At 42.1% G+C, this 17,456-nt stretch overlaps 1 protein-coding gene across 13 annotated transcripts in view; it reads right to left on the reverse strand.

Annotated features, from left to right (window-relative positions):
* Positions 1-1,283: 1,283 nt before the first annotated feature.
* DAB1 (DAB adaptor protein 1) overlaps positions 1,284-17,456 on the reverse strand; it is a 417,412-nt gene continuing 401,239 nt past the window's right edge. For 12 of the 13 annotated variants that reach the window (XM_042030795.1, XM_042030797.1, XM_042030804.1 and 9 more), the window contains 5 exons: positions 16,653-16,761; positions 14,395-14,943; positions 13,454-13,581; positions 12,455-12,553; positions 1,284-4,623 (listed from right to left, as the gene is read on the reverse strand). In XM_042030795.1, the coding sequence (XP_041886729.1) occupies positions 12,470-12,553; positions 13,454-13,581; positions 14,395-14,943; positions 16,653-16,761 (870 nt within the window). In that variant the 3' untranslated portion in view covers positions 1,284-4,623; positions 12,455-12,469. The remainder of the gene's footprint in view (positions 4,624-12,454; positions 12,554-13,453; positions 13,582-14,394; positions 14,944-16,652; positions 16,762-17,456) is intronic. The other variant, XM_042030799.1, reaches the window with a different exon arrangement.

Genomic DNA, 17,456 nt, shown 5'->3' on the forward strand with positions numbered 1-17,456 from the left:
CAGAAGATCATGGCCTTAATTAGCACTGGTTAAATTGGGAGCATTTCTTGAAGTGGTCATGTCTGAGCTGGGTATCTCATATGCAATCTACAGACTGACAGTGCTGAAGCTCCAGCAGTATTAATGCGACACAGGACATAAACACAGCACAGTAAGAATACATTGTTATCCCTTCTGAACACACAGAACACATCCTTCCCTCCCTCCTTGGGATTCCTCTTCCTCACCATTTCCAGATGACATCTCAAACCTGCTCATTCTGAATTTTTAAACTGAGTTTACACAACTGTGCAACATGAGCCAATTTTTCTGATTTTTCAACCAGCTTCACCCTGAGGGTACCAGAAGAGGATCAACAAGACCAGGTTTAGCCTTCATTGTAAAAATGCACATTAGTTTAAATCCACACTTAGCTGTGGCTTATTTAAGTTGATGTTTTGTAGCTGGTTGAAAACCAGAGATCACGTTCTTCCTTCCAAGGACACCTGAGTAGAGTTACACACAAATCAAAGTGCCATTAACACTGATGTGATGATGTGATTCATCACAGCAAAATAACCTTTATTCCCAGGTGGGATCCAAACATTTCAACGATGTTCCTTGACAAAGGCAAGGAATGTTTCAGCATGACCTACTGGGCATTTCTGGTGGAGAAGGAAGGGATGAGACATCAAAAAGCGGAACTACAATAAAATACATGTGCACACACCCACACCTCTCTCTCTCCTTGTACATAAACACGTATTTCTTACACTTAAATTTTACTGCATTACTCTCTTGGCAGAGAATGGTGAAATTCCCTCTCAGCTGAGCTTTATTATCAGTTCTGTGCACATTACTGGAAATTTTGGGGGGTGGTTCTGCTTTCAAAACTGTCATGTTTAAATGCACATCTTTAATTTCAAATCCCACTTGAATGAAAAAAGCAAGGAAAATTAATTTCAGCTTCTCATTCCACAAAGATAAACCAGCTTCGGGAGCATCATGAAGTGTGGGCTGTCCCAGGAATGTGGGATTTTGCAGGAGGTGATACAAATACCTCCTGGTTTGGGATGCTCATCTGAAAACACCCAAGAAGAGGGCAAAAATGTAGAGGCAGCAATTAAAATCAGTAAGTTATGTATTTGCAAGGTAAGCAACACTTAGTGTTTAAGAATAGTTATTCCCCAAATCGAGGGTTTTCTCCTTTCCCAAAGGGCCACAGCAGACACCAACACTGCACTGTAAGTCTGGCAGAATTATCCCAGAGGAGCACTAGCTATGAAACAAACTTACTGAAATGACACCTTTTTTTAATGTTTTTATTCATAACAGTATTACATGGCGTGTTACAGAAATTAATGGAAAATTTCTAAAAATTTGTTGGTTTCTGTTGTTGTTGCTGAATGCGTTACACATAAAGTTAAAAATAATGCGTCCGTATGTGTTAACAAATGGTCATTATCTGAGGTAAAGTTAAAGTAGGTTTAGAAATGTACTGCAACAGTCATTTTATCTTTCTCATCTTTATTAAAAAAATAAGTGTCAGAATGCAGAAATAAAAATGAATGAAAACCACGGAGTAAACATTTTTGCAAAGAAGGTGCCCAGTACGTTATTTAGATGAAAGGTTTCATCAGACACTTGGATGACTACGATCTATCAAAATATCTTTTCATGACAGGTAAAGATCAAGAACCTACGGGGGGGGATGGTAACAGGATGGCTGGTGGGGTTCCCTGGTTTGTAAATTTAAAGTGACGAATTTAGTGCTAGTGAAGGATGAGGGATTAAACAATTGCACAAGCTGGATATTTGAGTTATCTACAATACTGGTACAGTGCAGAGGCCCTGCAGCCCTCTCAGCTCAGCATCTCAGCCACGACAAGGACGATCATATGACAGGACAATCCAGAACCTGTTTTTATTTATGAGCGTTGGCAAAGGTAAGACAAAGGTCCGCGGTGATGGCCCAGCTGTCTCCCGGGAGAGACGCTGGAATTGCAGCCTCATTCCCTCGGCACCTATTCGTAAGTGATCTGCTTCCTACAAATATGATCCTCTGAGACATCAATCTCTTCTTTTCTCTGTGTTTCACCCCATCACTGGAAATGCACTGACGACACTAAACCTCCAATGTCTGTGATGAACCAAAACTGGCTTTTGTGGTTCCATGTGCAGGACAAAACCCAAAAAAAGCCGCTGAGGAATAAAGTAGCACCACTGTGCAAATCAGGAAAATATTCTGACAGAAATGTCCTCCAGAAACGCTTTTACCTCTGCTTTTAATCCCGAAACACTCAATCCACCAAAGTTTTAAATTATCTCCTCCAGTTAGAAAACTTGATTTTCCAATGGGAAAATAAGATTCGCTACAAAGCTTTTTGCACATGACTAAGGAACAAGCATCAAATGACAGTGGATGGGGATAAAATGCTCTTCTCTGCAGGTTCGTTATGTCTATTCACAGCTTATTTCTCATTCACATACATTCTGCAACTCACATTTCTCTAATTTCTCTAATTCAAAATAAAAGAATGGGATCATGTGAGATTTGGTTGCACGTACCAACAATCACCACCCCAGTTATTCTGCCTTCTAAACCATTTTTAGCTTATACTAGAGATGAAAGAAAGTAAAACATTTGTAACTCCAGGCCTATTTTAATCATGACAAAAATGTAAATCCTAATGTGTCAATTTAAAAACAAAATCTGCACAATAACCCTAAAAACTGATTAATCCTTTGATTTCTTCAACCATTTTCCTTTTTCTATTTTTCTGTTTTTTCTTTTTTTTTCTTTCTTTTTTTTTTTTTTTTTAGTGTTAAACCACTAAATTCAATATACTGTAACTGCATAGGAACATCAGGAAAACACATTTGACCTGTATAACAATTCTCTGTAGGGCAAAAATATATAGATTCTTTATGAAAATCATGTGCTAAACATATGAACCCAAACACTGCACTTTTTGCTTCATAAATGTAAAAAAAGGAAGTTTTAAATTCTTTTTGTTCTGCGTGTAAACAGTTGGATGACTTCTATGCAGAGGTTCAAAGGAATGTCAATGGAATGTGATCTCTTCTAAGTGGAATTATGTCCATGTGATAACGCTAGACCATAAAATCATGTGTTCCCATTAATTTCACTAGTTGCTGACAAGCTGACTGCTTTTGGCAAGTGCACTTGAGCTTCAGCCCATTATTGTTAAGCACGTGAAAAAACATATGTGATGCAAGAACCACAAACTGGGTTTGCCACACCTCCCAAGCACTGCAACTTGCTACCTTCTCTACTGTGTAATGGCATTAGTAAAAGAATTTTCATAACATTTATATTTACAAAAAAACTGGCAATTTTCATTCGAACTCCTTAAAGCCATTTCCCCTTAAACATTTAAAGAGTTTAACAGTAAGATTTTTTTTTTCAAGTTATAAAATAAAAATCCCATTTGATTTTTTTCTGATGTACAAAAAGTGATAAAGATGAACAATTTTGATCACAGAGTCAGTTTGTTATTCCAAAATCCATGCCGTCCTTGTCCCATTTGTCAAGTCCGCTTCATCCAAACTCCTAAACCAGAAGCATACCAGTATTATTTGGCAAATGATTTTTTTTCTCATCAAAAATGGCACACAGAGAAGAAAACACTTGTCTGCATAGCATTACAGCAGCAAGATATTGAAGAAATAAAAATATTCCTTTTCTGCACTTTGTTTAGAGTTTCCTAGGAAATACTGACTCTTTTGTCTTTCCTCAGTGGGACTCCATGTCCTTTCTCTACCCACAACATGAGTATTCCAACAGAAAGCAGCATTTCTTCCTCGTGATGTGCTAGAACTTAAAAGGTCCATTTGGCAACATTTTCAGTCAGGATGGATAAACAACCGAGCTCTATTCCGTGGTTTCAAGTTGGAAATCATTTCCGCAGGCGGCGTTTCGCTGTAAGATCTGTCACTCATACAAAACTACAGAGTAAGAAATAAAAAAAAAAATACCAAAAAGGAGAAAAAAAAGAAAAAAAGAAAAAAAAGATGACACCACCAGTACTTTGTTGTTGTTGTTTAAATATGACTACGTAGGGGGAAAAAAAAGGGGTCAGGATCAGCCTGATGTAAATGATGATGAAAAACATGTCACCGTGACATAAAAAGTGCCAACTTGTGCCCCAAAGGCTGCTGAATGATAATGCCACTGCTACATACAGACTCTGCTTTTTGCTGGAAAGAAAAAAAAAAGGAATGTCTAACATCCAATAAATTTCAGATGCTCGTTATTTATAGGTGGTGCACAGAAGGTGAGAAATGTTTAAAAGAAGACCGAGGAGTAAGATTTCCTAGTCTGGATACCCACCACTTGTGGGGACGGGGCTGCACTCGTGGTATGAGAAGCAGGGAGAGTTTTTGTTTTGTGCTGCCATAGGAATCTGCCATTGGTTGCCAAAAAAACACATCAGGAACACTCGTAGAGCCAGTCCAGGAGGGCAATCTCTCTCCTTGTCAGACAAAATCAATCGGAAAAAAAGCATGAAAGCCAAAGGCCTGCCAGGTTGTTGGGTTTCTTTTTGAATCTTGGAGCACCACAAGCCTGTAACAATGCTATTTCTTAGGTCTGTTAATCTGCGCGTAGAGAGGTTCTGCTTCCTGGGGATAACAAAAATAAAATGAGCAGAGATGTCTCCAGACAGCATTTTTAGAACATTTTTACAACATCCGCTTGAGAACAGCGATACCTTGTGAGTCAAAACCCACAGGGAGTGTTTGCTTTCTGTGCTGCCCTGAGTGAACATGGCACCCCAGTTGAGTGCGAAGAAAATGGGAATTATTTCAGAAAATGAATGGTTACTGTCCATTTCCTCTTCCAGCACTGGCTGTGCACTAACCCTCACTGTTGGGCATGGGCATATGAAGAAATTAAATGAAAACTTATAGGCCTGGATGTTTGGAATTTCAGAGGCCGGAATTGCAGCCTGTGTACAAGGCTGAGCCCCCCCACCCCCAGCAGCACAACAGCAGAACGTAACTGTGGGTTTTGCACAACTCAAGAGAAAACCACTTGCAAACAGAAACTGCCACGGAAAGCTGAACTAATGAAGCTGTGATGGGATTTAAAACAGCAGCATGAGTGGCCCATGAAGAACGAGGAGCGCCAGCCCTGTGCAGTTTGATTAGGAGTCTGTGGAACCATTAGTACAATGGTTAAAGCTGGGAGGAAAGCACGTCAACTTGTTAACAGATTACTTTCTTGGGAATTTCCTGGATGTGGGAGGGGGGGGAAGCTGCCACGTTCTTCAGCGTTGCTTCATAGCTGGCACACCCTGTGTGCTTTCTTAACACTGTGTTCCTCTCGGCTGCGGTGGGAAGCAAACCATCCGTGGACCCTGAGATCCATTCTACTTCATTTGCAGAGACTAATTTATTAAACTAAGAATGACATCTAAAAAAGGAACAAGACAGGCAGAAAGGCTAATTAATGCCATACTGCATTAACTCTCCACAGCTTGATAAATATTCAAATACCATGCCACGGCGTTGAATTTAACCAAGTTAGAAGCAACTCGTGTTACAGCAGCATTGGCAGGAGCCGACTTTGAGAAAAAAAACCCTCAGGAGGTTGGCAAATCACTGGGCACTGAGAAGCACACACAGGTCTGCCAGGGGATGGCACAGGATTTTAATTACTGTTTATCAAAATGATGCTGGGGATGAGGAGAGCAGCCCAAAGGTGGATCCGTCGGGCTGTGCGTGCTCAGTGCTCCAGGCTCTGCCCCATCCCAGTGCCCTGTCCTGCCCTCAGAGTGCAGGAGCACACAACAAATCCAAAATATGACCTGTTTCCTCCATGCCAAGGCAAGTTGTCTCTTTTTCCCCCAAAACTCCTGCATTTCAGGAGCTTGCAGACATCCTGTTTCCCCACCTCCTGCCCACATGAAGCCCTGAGTTCACTATGAGCACTACAAGTGAGAGAAACCCTCTGGAATGGTTAAATAAATGCTGCTGAAATTATCCCCAGCAAGAAGCAAATACATTTTGTGACCTTGAAAAACTGAAGGTAATCAAAGGAGATGACTGGGAGTAAATAACTGCTTTTCACACACTGTGAGTTAAGTCTACCTATGCCAATTTTCACGTGCAGGCTTGAAGCTGGCAGAATGATCTACCACAGCTAGTTCAGAGAAAATCTGTACTAATTAATGTGTGAACCTGACACACACCAGGCCATTCTTCAGGCAGTTGCTGAACCTGAGGTGATTGCAAAGGGAAGTGAAAAGGAAGGAGGAGAAGAAAAGGAGAGGGAGGGAGAACATCCCTTTGGAACAAAAGATGTCAGTTTTTCAAACGCCTTCGGGGAAAAAAAGAGCTTTTCAAAATGTCAAGTCTGCTTGTTAGAGCTGTCCTCAAATATCCTTCAGATATGCAGATGTGCTGAAGTAACAGGTGTCCTAAGGTGCCACTGGACTCCACACCCTTGAAGGAGCAGGAGGAGGAGCTCCTCATCAGCAGCACTTCCAACAACGCATGAGGCAGCCTTTACAGTGAGAAACTTCTTTGATTCATATCCAACATTAATCTGCACAAACACCTGATGTGGCAAAGGCCTGCATCTCTCACTGATTTGAGTAATTTCTCTTCCAATAGACCAGAGCATTTTGCATGAAAAGTGTGCTCTTACTTTTCCTTTCAGTTGATTTCTCCCTTCAGATGCCTAAACAAGAAATTAATTGTGGTAATCGTGTGCAGTCTTCCCAGCCAAAGGGTTTTGGTCAATGCCTGAGCTTTGTTTCCCAGTATTATTTTGAGTTAATTCAAGCATGCTTTTAGCCCAACAATGCAAAAGGTGTCTGTAAAATATTGATATTCAAGAGGGCAAAAGAGAACAGAAAGGGAAAGGAAAGAGGCAAAAGGAGAGTTGAGTGCTGTTGACTTCACAGACAGCTTCTCTCACAGCGCCAGGCACTATTTTGGAGGGTCCTGGAAGCAGAAATAACCCCCCCTTTTTTTACATACTCCACGCAAAAGTCACAGGCCATGTTATGAAAAGGCAGGTGAGCATTAACTCTTCTCACAGCATCTCACCAGCATTTTCTGCTTTTGACTTCTACGACTGCATTAGGAACAGATGCAGAGGGAAGGAAAGGGAAGAACTGGTCTTTGTCAGAACAAAAAGAGAGGAGCAAATAAAGTAGCAGACAAAGCTCTAACTCACATAAACCCCTTGAATCTCACAGTGTTTTCCTTGCTGAACTGGCCTGGAATCACTTCTGATGTGCTTTCAACAACCCACAGGGAGAAACCAAGACAAGAACTGGAAGCACTTTTTTTTTGCTGCAGTATTCCAGAAATATTTCATGCTGCAAATCACTTTATTCTTCCCATTTTAAGGGGGACAAGACAGCAGCAAACAGCATTTCTGGTGTAGTCCAGTACTGTGTGAGGCAACAAGGGTGCTAGTGCTTTCGAATAACATTATGCAACTACTAGAAGTAAATTTTCAAATCCCATTTGAAGATATTAACAGCTGCTCCCCAGCAGAACTACTCACTGGAGAGCATCTCCTGAAAGACTCAGCACCTACTCAGGCCTGCAGGGGTGAACTCACTCAAAAAACATAACTGTGAGTTAGGAGGAAACTGTTTTTACCCTGTCAGCCCTTTGATCACTGCGAGGCACCTGCTCCGTGCAGAGCTGCAGGCGAGATGTTCTCAGCTGTCGGGGTGAGGCCCTCATAGATTTCTGTGCCCTTTACAGCGGGTGCTCAGTGCCAGTTTTACTCCTGGCTGACTGATCAGAAAGGGCAGGCTCCACTGATAAAGAGTTTCATGAAATAAGTGTGCTGGAGAGCCACACAAAATGAGCATCTTGTGCTGGGGATGCAAGTGAAGGGGGTGGGAGTGAGAAGCGTCTTCTCTGTTTTTTGCATGCTGACCCATAGGCAAAATAGGACAGAGTAAAGTTGGCAAGCGGGGTTCAAATTAAATATCTTTGGTGATAAGACAGATCATTCCTATTGCCTCATTAACAGGCAGTTTTTATTTACTACTTATTGCTAATTATTAATACTTGGTTATTTTTCTTACAGCCTCCATCAGCAACAACCTTCTAATTCAGGATTATGCCTGGAGAGTGTCTCTGTTCTTACCATGAACCTACCCAGGAAAACTTTCTAGTCTCAAATATCCAGTTTAATTATTAGCATTCTAAAAATCTCTGTCATTTTAGTAGCGAGATGGATGCTTCACATCCATAAAATCAAAAAGCAATGACAACTACTCAGAAAGATGAACCTGCTCCATATCTTGGTCCTGATATAAAAATGAAATGCAGCCAAGAAACACTGATTATTTCTGGGCCCCTCTCCCAAAACAGTAGCCACACAATGATTTCCATCTACAGATCTGTCATCCACATATCCTTCCATCTACGTATCTGTCAATTCTCCTTCGTAACATTTGAACCTAATGGCCAATTTGAAGCAAATTGTTCAGAAGTCTCAAAGATGCTAAATTTTCATAAGGAGATTTTTAAAATCAGTCGTCACGCAGAAGACAGGGAACTTTTAAATGACCTCATCACAGAGGAAGCAAGGAGAACTTGTCCCTAAATTGAATTGTTGGGCTGCAAATCAGCAAGAACACAGCTCTAGACAAAGCTACAAAGAATGCTGTCCCTTGTTTAGAGGAAGAAGCTGGAGGAATGGAAGGGTACAAGGCTACTTCGGGCGGGCTTGGTGACACTGAAGAGGTGAGAAGCCCTTGTATGACCTGGCCACATGAAAATGGACAGCTTCAAGGAGACTGCAGCAGCAGAGATGAAGGCAAGCCTGCAGGATGCCCCTGTTCACAGAGCAGCCTGAATTTCCCTGCTCATGCCCCTCCAGATTTCCTGGGAAATACGAGCAACCAACTGAGTATGAGACCTGAAATGCCACTTTTAGGGTTTCTCTGGAGTGAAGCAGTACTTCCCAACCTGTGATCCCCTTCCAAAGACACAACACTACTTCTCTCAGATTCCCAGCCCTGCCCAGTGCTGTGTCTTTAGCTCAAGAACAACAGCTTTAGAGCCTACGGCAAGAACAGGTCACCTGTAATTAGAAATTTCTCTTTGGACTTCATCCAGTCCCTATTGAGCCAGGTGAAGGACTGGAACAGGTCCTGCAAATACAGCCTATAGTAATTTGAGCCCATTCAGAGTCCTGCTGCAACAGAAAAAGGGCAGAAGTAAGAGGAGGATGCAGAATCAGCTTGATACTCCCTCCTGAGGCTCACAAAGCTCCCAGGCAACCCAAGGCTTTGTCTGTAAGTTCCTGTATTCTCTCCACTTCCTAAAACCAGCCCAAAAAGGAGTTACAGCAGCCCATCCTGGAGCTGACTAAGATTTTTAGGAACATTTATCACCAAGCACAGCACTTGCTCCAAGATGGATGATGGCAGCAGGCCACCAAAGCACCACCAAAAGCTGATAGACAAATATTCTAATGAACTGTTGCTCTCCTGACAGTGCTGATGGCATCGTGAAGGGTGTGACACATTTTGAGGGCTCCTTATTGTCTGCACACGTTTCTCAGAACAACTGAACAATTTTTTTCAGGGAGATGTGCTCTAGCCACAAATGTTTTGAAGGTTTCTTGAGAATCTCTCATGAATGATTGCCAGTGCAAGTTTTGAGCTGGGCAGCAGCTCAATAGAGCTGCATTTGTTCCTCTGTTCAAAACTTCCTGCTTTAATGTAAAATGTCAACAATAAGAAATGTTTAACACATTTGATAGGATCACAGCTACAAACAGTTCTTTCCCTCCCTCTCCTTTCACCACAATTACTCCCCACACAATCTGGAGACAGCAGTAGGGATTAAACATAAATCATCTGAAGATGGCAGTCATCTTATTCTGTATTCTCTTCACCCCTTCTGGAAAATCACTATCCATCCTCAACGCCATGCCTGAACAAATACAATGAACAGCTCTGCAAAGAGTTAATCTTATTTCACCTGTGGAATTTGGGCCTTTCTGCTTCTTCTCTTCAACCATAAAGGGACAAAAATGTAATATATCCATAAAATATCACATTTGCCTACTAAGAGGTCACAGCTATTTCTGGAAGGGTGACTTCTAGAACAGCTGCTGGAAGGATGAGGATTTTGAGAGCTGAAGATTGCAAAAGGAAGAGAGGAAAAACAGGAGAGAAGAAGATAGTAACTAGATGATAATACAGAGTATCAGAAGGAATCAAGAAACCAAACTGCTGTGGTACCTTGAAAGATCAGGGTACAAAAATCCAGGCAGGTGAGTATTCTGACTACATCAAGATAAATGAAGGTATTGTATGGGCAGAGCTGTTCTCAGAGATGCTGGGAACAGACAGATTTGATATTTCTGCACACAATGCTCTGTTCCTGAGAGGTCCATTCAGCTGAGTTGTTACTGTGCTGTTCTTGGGGTAAGAGCCACGTTCTAAAGAGCGAAGTGATCTCCGACCCAAGCCACAAAAGTGGCTTTTATGCAGACTCTGATTCTTTTGCACGACATGCTTCTCCCCGTTAAGTTTCTCCCCTAATGCAGAGCTCAGTACACAACTCCATAGTAAGTCCTGAATTGATAATTTTCCATGGAGATTAGACTTCCCATTGCTCTGATGACACCAGGCTTCAGAATTAGATGGGCTGGCTTTGGGAAGTGGATTTCGTACAGACTGCTGCTGAATGGCTCTGCACACAGGCACAACAATATTAGTGGAACTTCACTGGAGAGAAGCTTTCTTTTTTGTTCAGCTTCCTGTTCCTGCCTACAGCTTTTAGGAATTACTGTAATACGATAATCAGGGACATTATTTAACATTTCCCAGAATATATTTCTGAGAATTATACATATTTGATGCGAGGCTCTACAGGGATTAACGAAAAATGCAGCAAAACCATATGCAATCACTGGTAATACGCTGTCCTGGCAGCTCTGAATTTCAGAACCACCCTAAGATAAACCATAATAAACAGATGTATGGGGGTTTCCAGAGTGCGGGACTCAGATAAATGGCAAATCCTGTTTCATGATCCAGGAAAGAACTCCTGGAGTGGTGTGAAGCTGGGATAGCTGGGGATGTCAGTGGCCAAACGTCAGCCAAATTATTACGTGGCACCATCTATCTGCAGCAGCAGCTCTCACTGGAGGAAATAATGAACGTTCTTGCTGGAGCAGCTCATCCCAGCTTGACTTTCTCCTCACACTGTCGCTGTAGACTCGAGGAGACACAAAGCTTAATGCTCCTGTTGCTGCAGCCCCCAGGAGCTGAGCACGGGTGAAGCTACAGAAGGGGGAGATGCCCTCTCACAGCACCACATATTATTAAGAGAGATTCTCATTATTCCCAAGTGGATCAAAGCTAAGTTACTGTAAGATTTTTTAAAATCATAGGTAATGCACAACGTCAACTGACTCCTAATGAAACTATTAATTCTGAGTTGAAACTAAACTCAGGATGGCTAAGTCACTGGCAAACCCAGTGCAATTTCTGTACAAAACAGGAAGGGGTTCTCCCACTGCTCTGGATTTGCTCCAGGAGCTCTGTGCTGGAGCACAGAAGCTGTATCAGATCATGTATTTGGGCAATACCAAGCAGGAGTGGCAGACGGGGAGAAGATAATGAAACATATTCTTCAAACAGCAACACTAGAGAGTATTTGGATGGAATAACAACGCTCAGCACTCATAAAACTTTGTAGCTTCACTGTCTTTTTGGCAAAACATATTTACTATATTGAAACAAATCACAGAACATTCACAGGCAGCCACATTTTCTACGTGTTCTGTAACACAAAGGATGAAAAGATCATCTTTCCCGTCTGTCTGGGTTTAAATGACTTACATTGATGAATAATTTTTAAAACATCAGTATGCCAATGGTAATGTGAATGATGATAATTTTCAGATGTTTTTAATTTGCAGTTGGAGATAAAAATATACAAACCCATTTCAATATTTTTTACATGCAGATAATAAACGTGCTTCTTCTACTGATTATCACATTGATTTAGGGTAGAGACACTCATGTATCATTACATAATTTTATTTAATGATTGTTATGTCTGTGGGTAAGATGTCTTATTCCATTTAATATGTTACATCTGACTGAAGGCCAGGGTGGCTTTGATAAAAAAAATGCTCTGCCTAATACATTGTTAGTAATGGCTCAGTTTCCCTATTTGCCCTTAGAACTTGAACACAAAGTAAAGTAAGTCTACATTTCTTTAAAGCATGCAGGCAGCTGAAACACACATATTTGCATAAGCTGCAACACTCAGTGAATGGCAAAAGCCATGCAGACCACCAAGCATGAGGAATGCACTGTGGAGGATGGAGAGGTCAAACGGAAGAGATGAAAAGGAAAAAAATAAACCATGCATCCATGAAAGCAATGGCAGGCACTGGTGGAAGAGTAAGTGAAGACCTCAAGGTGTAGAGAAAAAAAGGACAGATACCTACCCCAACCTGTGCTATCTAGCTACCGACCTGTGGACTTATAGTATCACCAGTTGGCTCACCAAAGGGATCACTGTTGGAGGAGGCCTGAGACCCATCAGGCTAGAATACAAGAACATAACACCTTTTTTTCTCAACAATAGAAAGTGAAAAGTCAACACGAGGTTATTTTCATGCTGTGGGCATAACAAGTACATCCTATCTCATGAAAACCAGAGTGAGACCTCGCCGCTGATCCGCTCTCAAAAGCCGTAGCGGCTCCCTACAGCTGCTGCAGGCAGCAAAGGACCTCACCAGTTCCTGCTGGAGCCCAGGCAGGAGGTGCCACAGAAGGTAGGGGATCAGGCCAACCACAATTGCAATAGGCCCTGAAAGCCATGTGAAACAGAAAGAGTCCAAGCTTGGGTTATTTTGCACTTTTGTTGTACTGAGCCCCTCTTGCCTTCGGCTCACTCGGGCTCCTACCTCCCTAAGACACCTGGTGATTTAGTCATTGCTTGGATAACATTTCTTGCTTTGGTCCATAAAGGCAAAGAAATCACATACTGAGGGGCCAGAACATTGAGGAACGTAGCTAGGCAAGCAACTGGGATGCAAGAATGTGCAAGACAACATCAAACATCATCTTTTAACACACAAACTCTCACATCTTTCTCTGCAGCCTCAGCATGTTTGTTGTTTTACCCTAGATTTCCTTACCATGAGTAAACTGAGTGCTGGTGTGCTAAAGAGGACATTGGATACAACTAACATGTACAGCCTTACATATGAACTCTGAGTTTGGTTCCTTGTATGCAGTGCTAGTGCATATCAGCAGAAACGTTGTGCTATCAGCTGTCAAACCCAAAGCAGGACGGGAATTCTGGCTGCAGCTCCCCCGTAAGCACCACCCAGCCCTACTGGAAAAGTTATTTCTGATGCTACAGAACAACATTTAATTAGCTGCCGTCTTTTCTAGCTAAAAGGAGACAATGAGGATTTAGAAACCTTGTTGCTACTCACAGCCTCTGGCTCCTCATTTTTGCTTGGGCTTTCAAAGCCCTCTTCAAAGAGGTCATCTGCAGCAGCGTCACTCGTATGAGATGCTGATGATTTTGATGGAGAACTCTGTCTGGGTGCAGGGGTTGGAGCTAAACAAGGATTAAGGTAACAGCAACAATTACTCTGTTGATTTCTTCAAAAAGACACTGCAGCACAACATTTGCTCATGCTTTTACATCCCTCAACTTTTACCACCCCTGAGAATCATTTTCTAACAAGGAGCTGCAGGACGTAAATTCAGGCACAGTCCTCATTATCAATCTCGTGTCTTTGAATACATCTGGCAACTTCCAAATTAAGTTTGGCTGCATCTGGTCTATGTCTTTATGAAGCTGGGAGACACCACTACATTATAAGAGGGATGTGTGAGTTGCCTGCCCTGTGGCAGGTAAGCGAAACACATCTGCGACTGACCCCTGGTGAATCTCATGAATTCCTCTTTTCAGCAGCCTGCAAAATCCCCCATCCCCATGCTATGAACACCATAAGCTTATTTTACAGCTCTTCAATGAATTTTCCCACATGTCCAATACATCAAGCTGCTAAAAAATAAATACCCATCCCCTAATTTCTGCAAAGTACGGATGGGACATAAGCAAAACCAGTTGTAAGGTTGAATGCCATGGGCATTTGCCAACCAGCTTGTATGTCCCCACCACAAAACTTGTATTACTGTCTTAGAAATTAAATTACAGACTGTAGCTATCTGGGCTGTTTATTTCTGTGGCCTCTGGAATTCCTCTCTGATATTTTCCTTTATGGCTGGAACACATTTAATAAGCCAGACCATGCATGAAGGTTCTCAGTACATATCTGGGTTGGAATTTAAAAAGAGACAGAAGTGCTCTGAGGAGCAGTCAACTTCCAAGGAAAGGGATGGCTGAAAGCACATAAATACTCACGTGAATTTGTAGATGGGGTCGTGGAAGTCACAGGAGTCAAATTTAACTGAGAGATGTCAAAGTCATCACAATCATCTGCTTCCTGTGCCATCCCAACTTTGTTAAAGTAACTTGAGAAGGCCTCTGAGGTACAACTGAGGGAAGGCTGATCTGGTTTTCTTGATGGCACTGGTGGAGGCTGAGCCATCTGGAAATCTTTAAACATTTCTTTTCCCATTTTCTGTCTGGGCCTGTCTGTCTGCGGACTCGATCTGTTGGAGTCGCTCGTGGGTGGAACGGTGGCTATAGGAGCAATGGTACCTTGAAACATGGCTGCTTGTAAAGGCAAAACAGTTTGTGTTGGCATGAAGGCAGTTGGCTGGAACTGGCCAGCCACGGATGGCCACGGCTGCTGGGTGGGAGGAAAGATGCCGGGCTGGCCCCACGCGATGGGCTGTCCTCCCTGCATCACCTGAGCAACTGGAGGCTGAGCACCCATGGCCAACTGCTGTTGAACGAGTGGTTGCTGTCCCCAGAACGAGGGCAGGACAGCTCCCATGGCAACATAACCTTCGGAGAATAGAGAGAGCAGGAGAGGGGGGGAAACAAATGGGATGGAAGATTTTAATGCTGCTGTCAAGAGCACGCAGGAAAAGCGACACAATAAATCAGAAACGTTCAAAGCTGCACCAGTGATCCCAGAACTGCAGCACCCTCGGAAAGAAAACTGAAAACGTGGTTGAACTCACATCACTGAAGAAATACTCATAGACAGAACCACAGGCTGGTGGACTCTGCAAAGCAATCATCTCCAATTGCATCATAATGCTACTACTACTACTACTAATAAAAAAATCCAACCCACATGATTTCAGATTAAAACCCTCACACACTTGGTTATTACCCAATTACTTGAGAACATCAAAAAGATCTTGAGCTTCTGCTGCACTAAATACCTATTAACAACAAACTGCTCCAGGTATTAGGCTAACATAACCCCCTCCAGTTGAGAAGGAAATTAAAGATTTAAACTGAAATTATAATTGCTTCCTGTCAGACCTGAAGCCTCCTTTATAGCCAGCAAGAGTTTGACTGCGTAGGAATTATAGGATCAGGTGGCTTTTTTATTTACAACAACAACAAAAATGCTCTGAAACTAAAACTCCTGTAAAAATTTTTACAAATTAAACTACCTTATATAATTATGTTCCACTGACAGAAGTACTGTACTTTACAGATAATGCTGTTTCACATTTAAATTCAATACTTACCACTAATACTTCGTATAATGTAACTTCCCTCTCAATTTTAATACTGCTATAGCTTTAAAACTCTTGTTTCTAACCTGTTTCCTCAGTCCTCCTGTACGTTCTCCTCTTTGCTTTATTTCTAGGCTGTTTTGTAATCGTAAATGTAAGGATGGCTGCTATACTGTGAAGCAAAAAGCCCAAAACCCAATAAAATTAAAAAATAAGGAATTGAACTTTGAGAGACCAAATTGTTGAGTGATGAAAGGAGCAGTAGCTCAGACACATTTCTGTTCCAACAGATGTCCAGGATGGATTCTCCAGATGTCCTTTGATCTCGCCCCCGCTGTGACCTCATTCCAGCATCGAAGGTTTCTATCTGACATTATCCCCAAACACTTCACTGCCACTGTAACCTTTCTGAGTGGCTGATCTGGTGCCATCAGGAGTTAACCAATTAGAAAGTCACTGCTGAATTACTCAAGGCACTCCTCCTCCTCCTTTCTTTTCCTAAGTGGAGCTGAGAGCGTGAGGAGAGATCAGCAATCAAACCACAGTGTCGGTTTAGAATGCACCCAGCTTTTGAATTCTGAGCACTTCGAGGAACACAGGGAAGTCTAAAGGACATCTCAGGATTTGACAAAGTGGAATACCTTTGAAGTGCAATCAGATTCTCAGCTCTGTTTACTGGGGACAGCAGAGGATATTCACCACTACCACCAAATGTAAACTAAACGCCGTTTCCTCTCTTGCTACTGAACCTAGAAGTTCTGTTATCCAGATGGTTGAACTATGCTTGAACTCCCAGTGACTTTTTTGGCTTTTACTTTAAAAAAAATGTAGGCAAATTCAGACTAATGTACTCCCTGCTTGTTACAGACTTGCTTTGCCTTGCCCTGAAGCACTGACCTCAAAAGCCTTCCCCCACTTCTACCCTGCTAAAATCAATGCCCTGAGTACTGAAATGCAAACCAGAGCTGGGCACTGATCCCCAAATCTGAGTCAGGACTATAATTCCAGTGCATTTCTCACCTGAGGGTACGGCAGCAGTGCTGAAAGGTACAGAACCAAACATGTCTGTACTAGCAGGAAGTGACTGGGATGAAGATGGGATAAAGGCATCACCTGGAGTAGCAGGAGTCTGCAGGGAGACAGGGATAAAACACAAGGGTGACACATCAGCTGCAGCTTCTGCTGCACATTGCTAAAAATCCAGGTTTGGAGTGAAGAATGAGACAGAAGAAAGAACGGAAAGACGTAGAAGGAAAGAAGCAATAGAAATAAAAGTATTAGAATTTGCTGGGGATGGGAGAAAAAGAAAGAAATGGAGAAACTTCCTATCAGAGGAAAAAAATCAAGATGAAATTTTCCTGGAATACATCACATGCAAAATATTGACACATTTTCTTTTTCCAGAACATAACAGACTTGTGATTTTAGATTTTAGGTGACAACCAGGAAAGGCAGTGACCAAGACACTAACTTTAGAAAGACTTAAAGTAAATGAAGTATCTACAAGGTTTGTGGAAAAGTGAATAAATATTGCTTCTAATTAACCAACAGGATCAGAACCATAGGTCTACATTAAAGGAGAAGCCAAATCCAGTTGAGTAGGGTGAGGATGAGCAGACAGGGCTTTGAACATCTAGTCCCACACATGCCCCAGAACACCCTGGAGATTTGAGGCTCCCAACCTCACAGCGCCTCAGTTTTCTCAGTATATTCACACTTCCATACAGCTTAATGTAAGGCTCAAAAGCTTTACAGGAAAATTATTGTTTTGTCATTTTATAATGCTGAAAAACGTGTTGAGAAAATTTTCTTTGCCTTTAAAAT

Source organism: Corvus kubaryi, unplaced genomic scaffold, assembly GCF_017639235.1.
Source record: "Corvus kubaryi isolate FWS band 111438036 unplaced genomic scaffold, C.kubaryi_AGA036_p1.0 37334, whole genome shotgun sequence".
Taxonomy (NCBI): domain Eukaryota; kingdom Metazoa; phylum Chordata; class Aves; order Passeriformes; family Corvidae; genus Corvus; species Corvus kubaryi.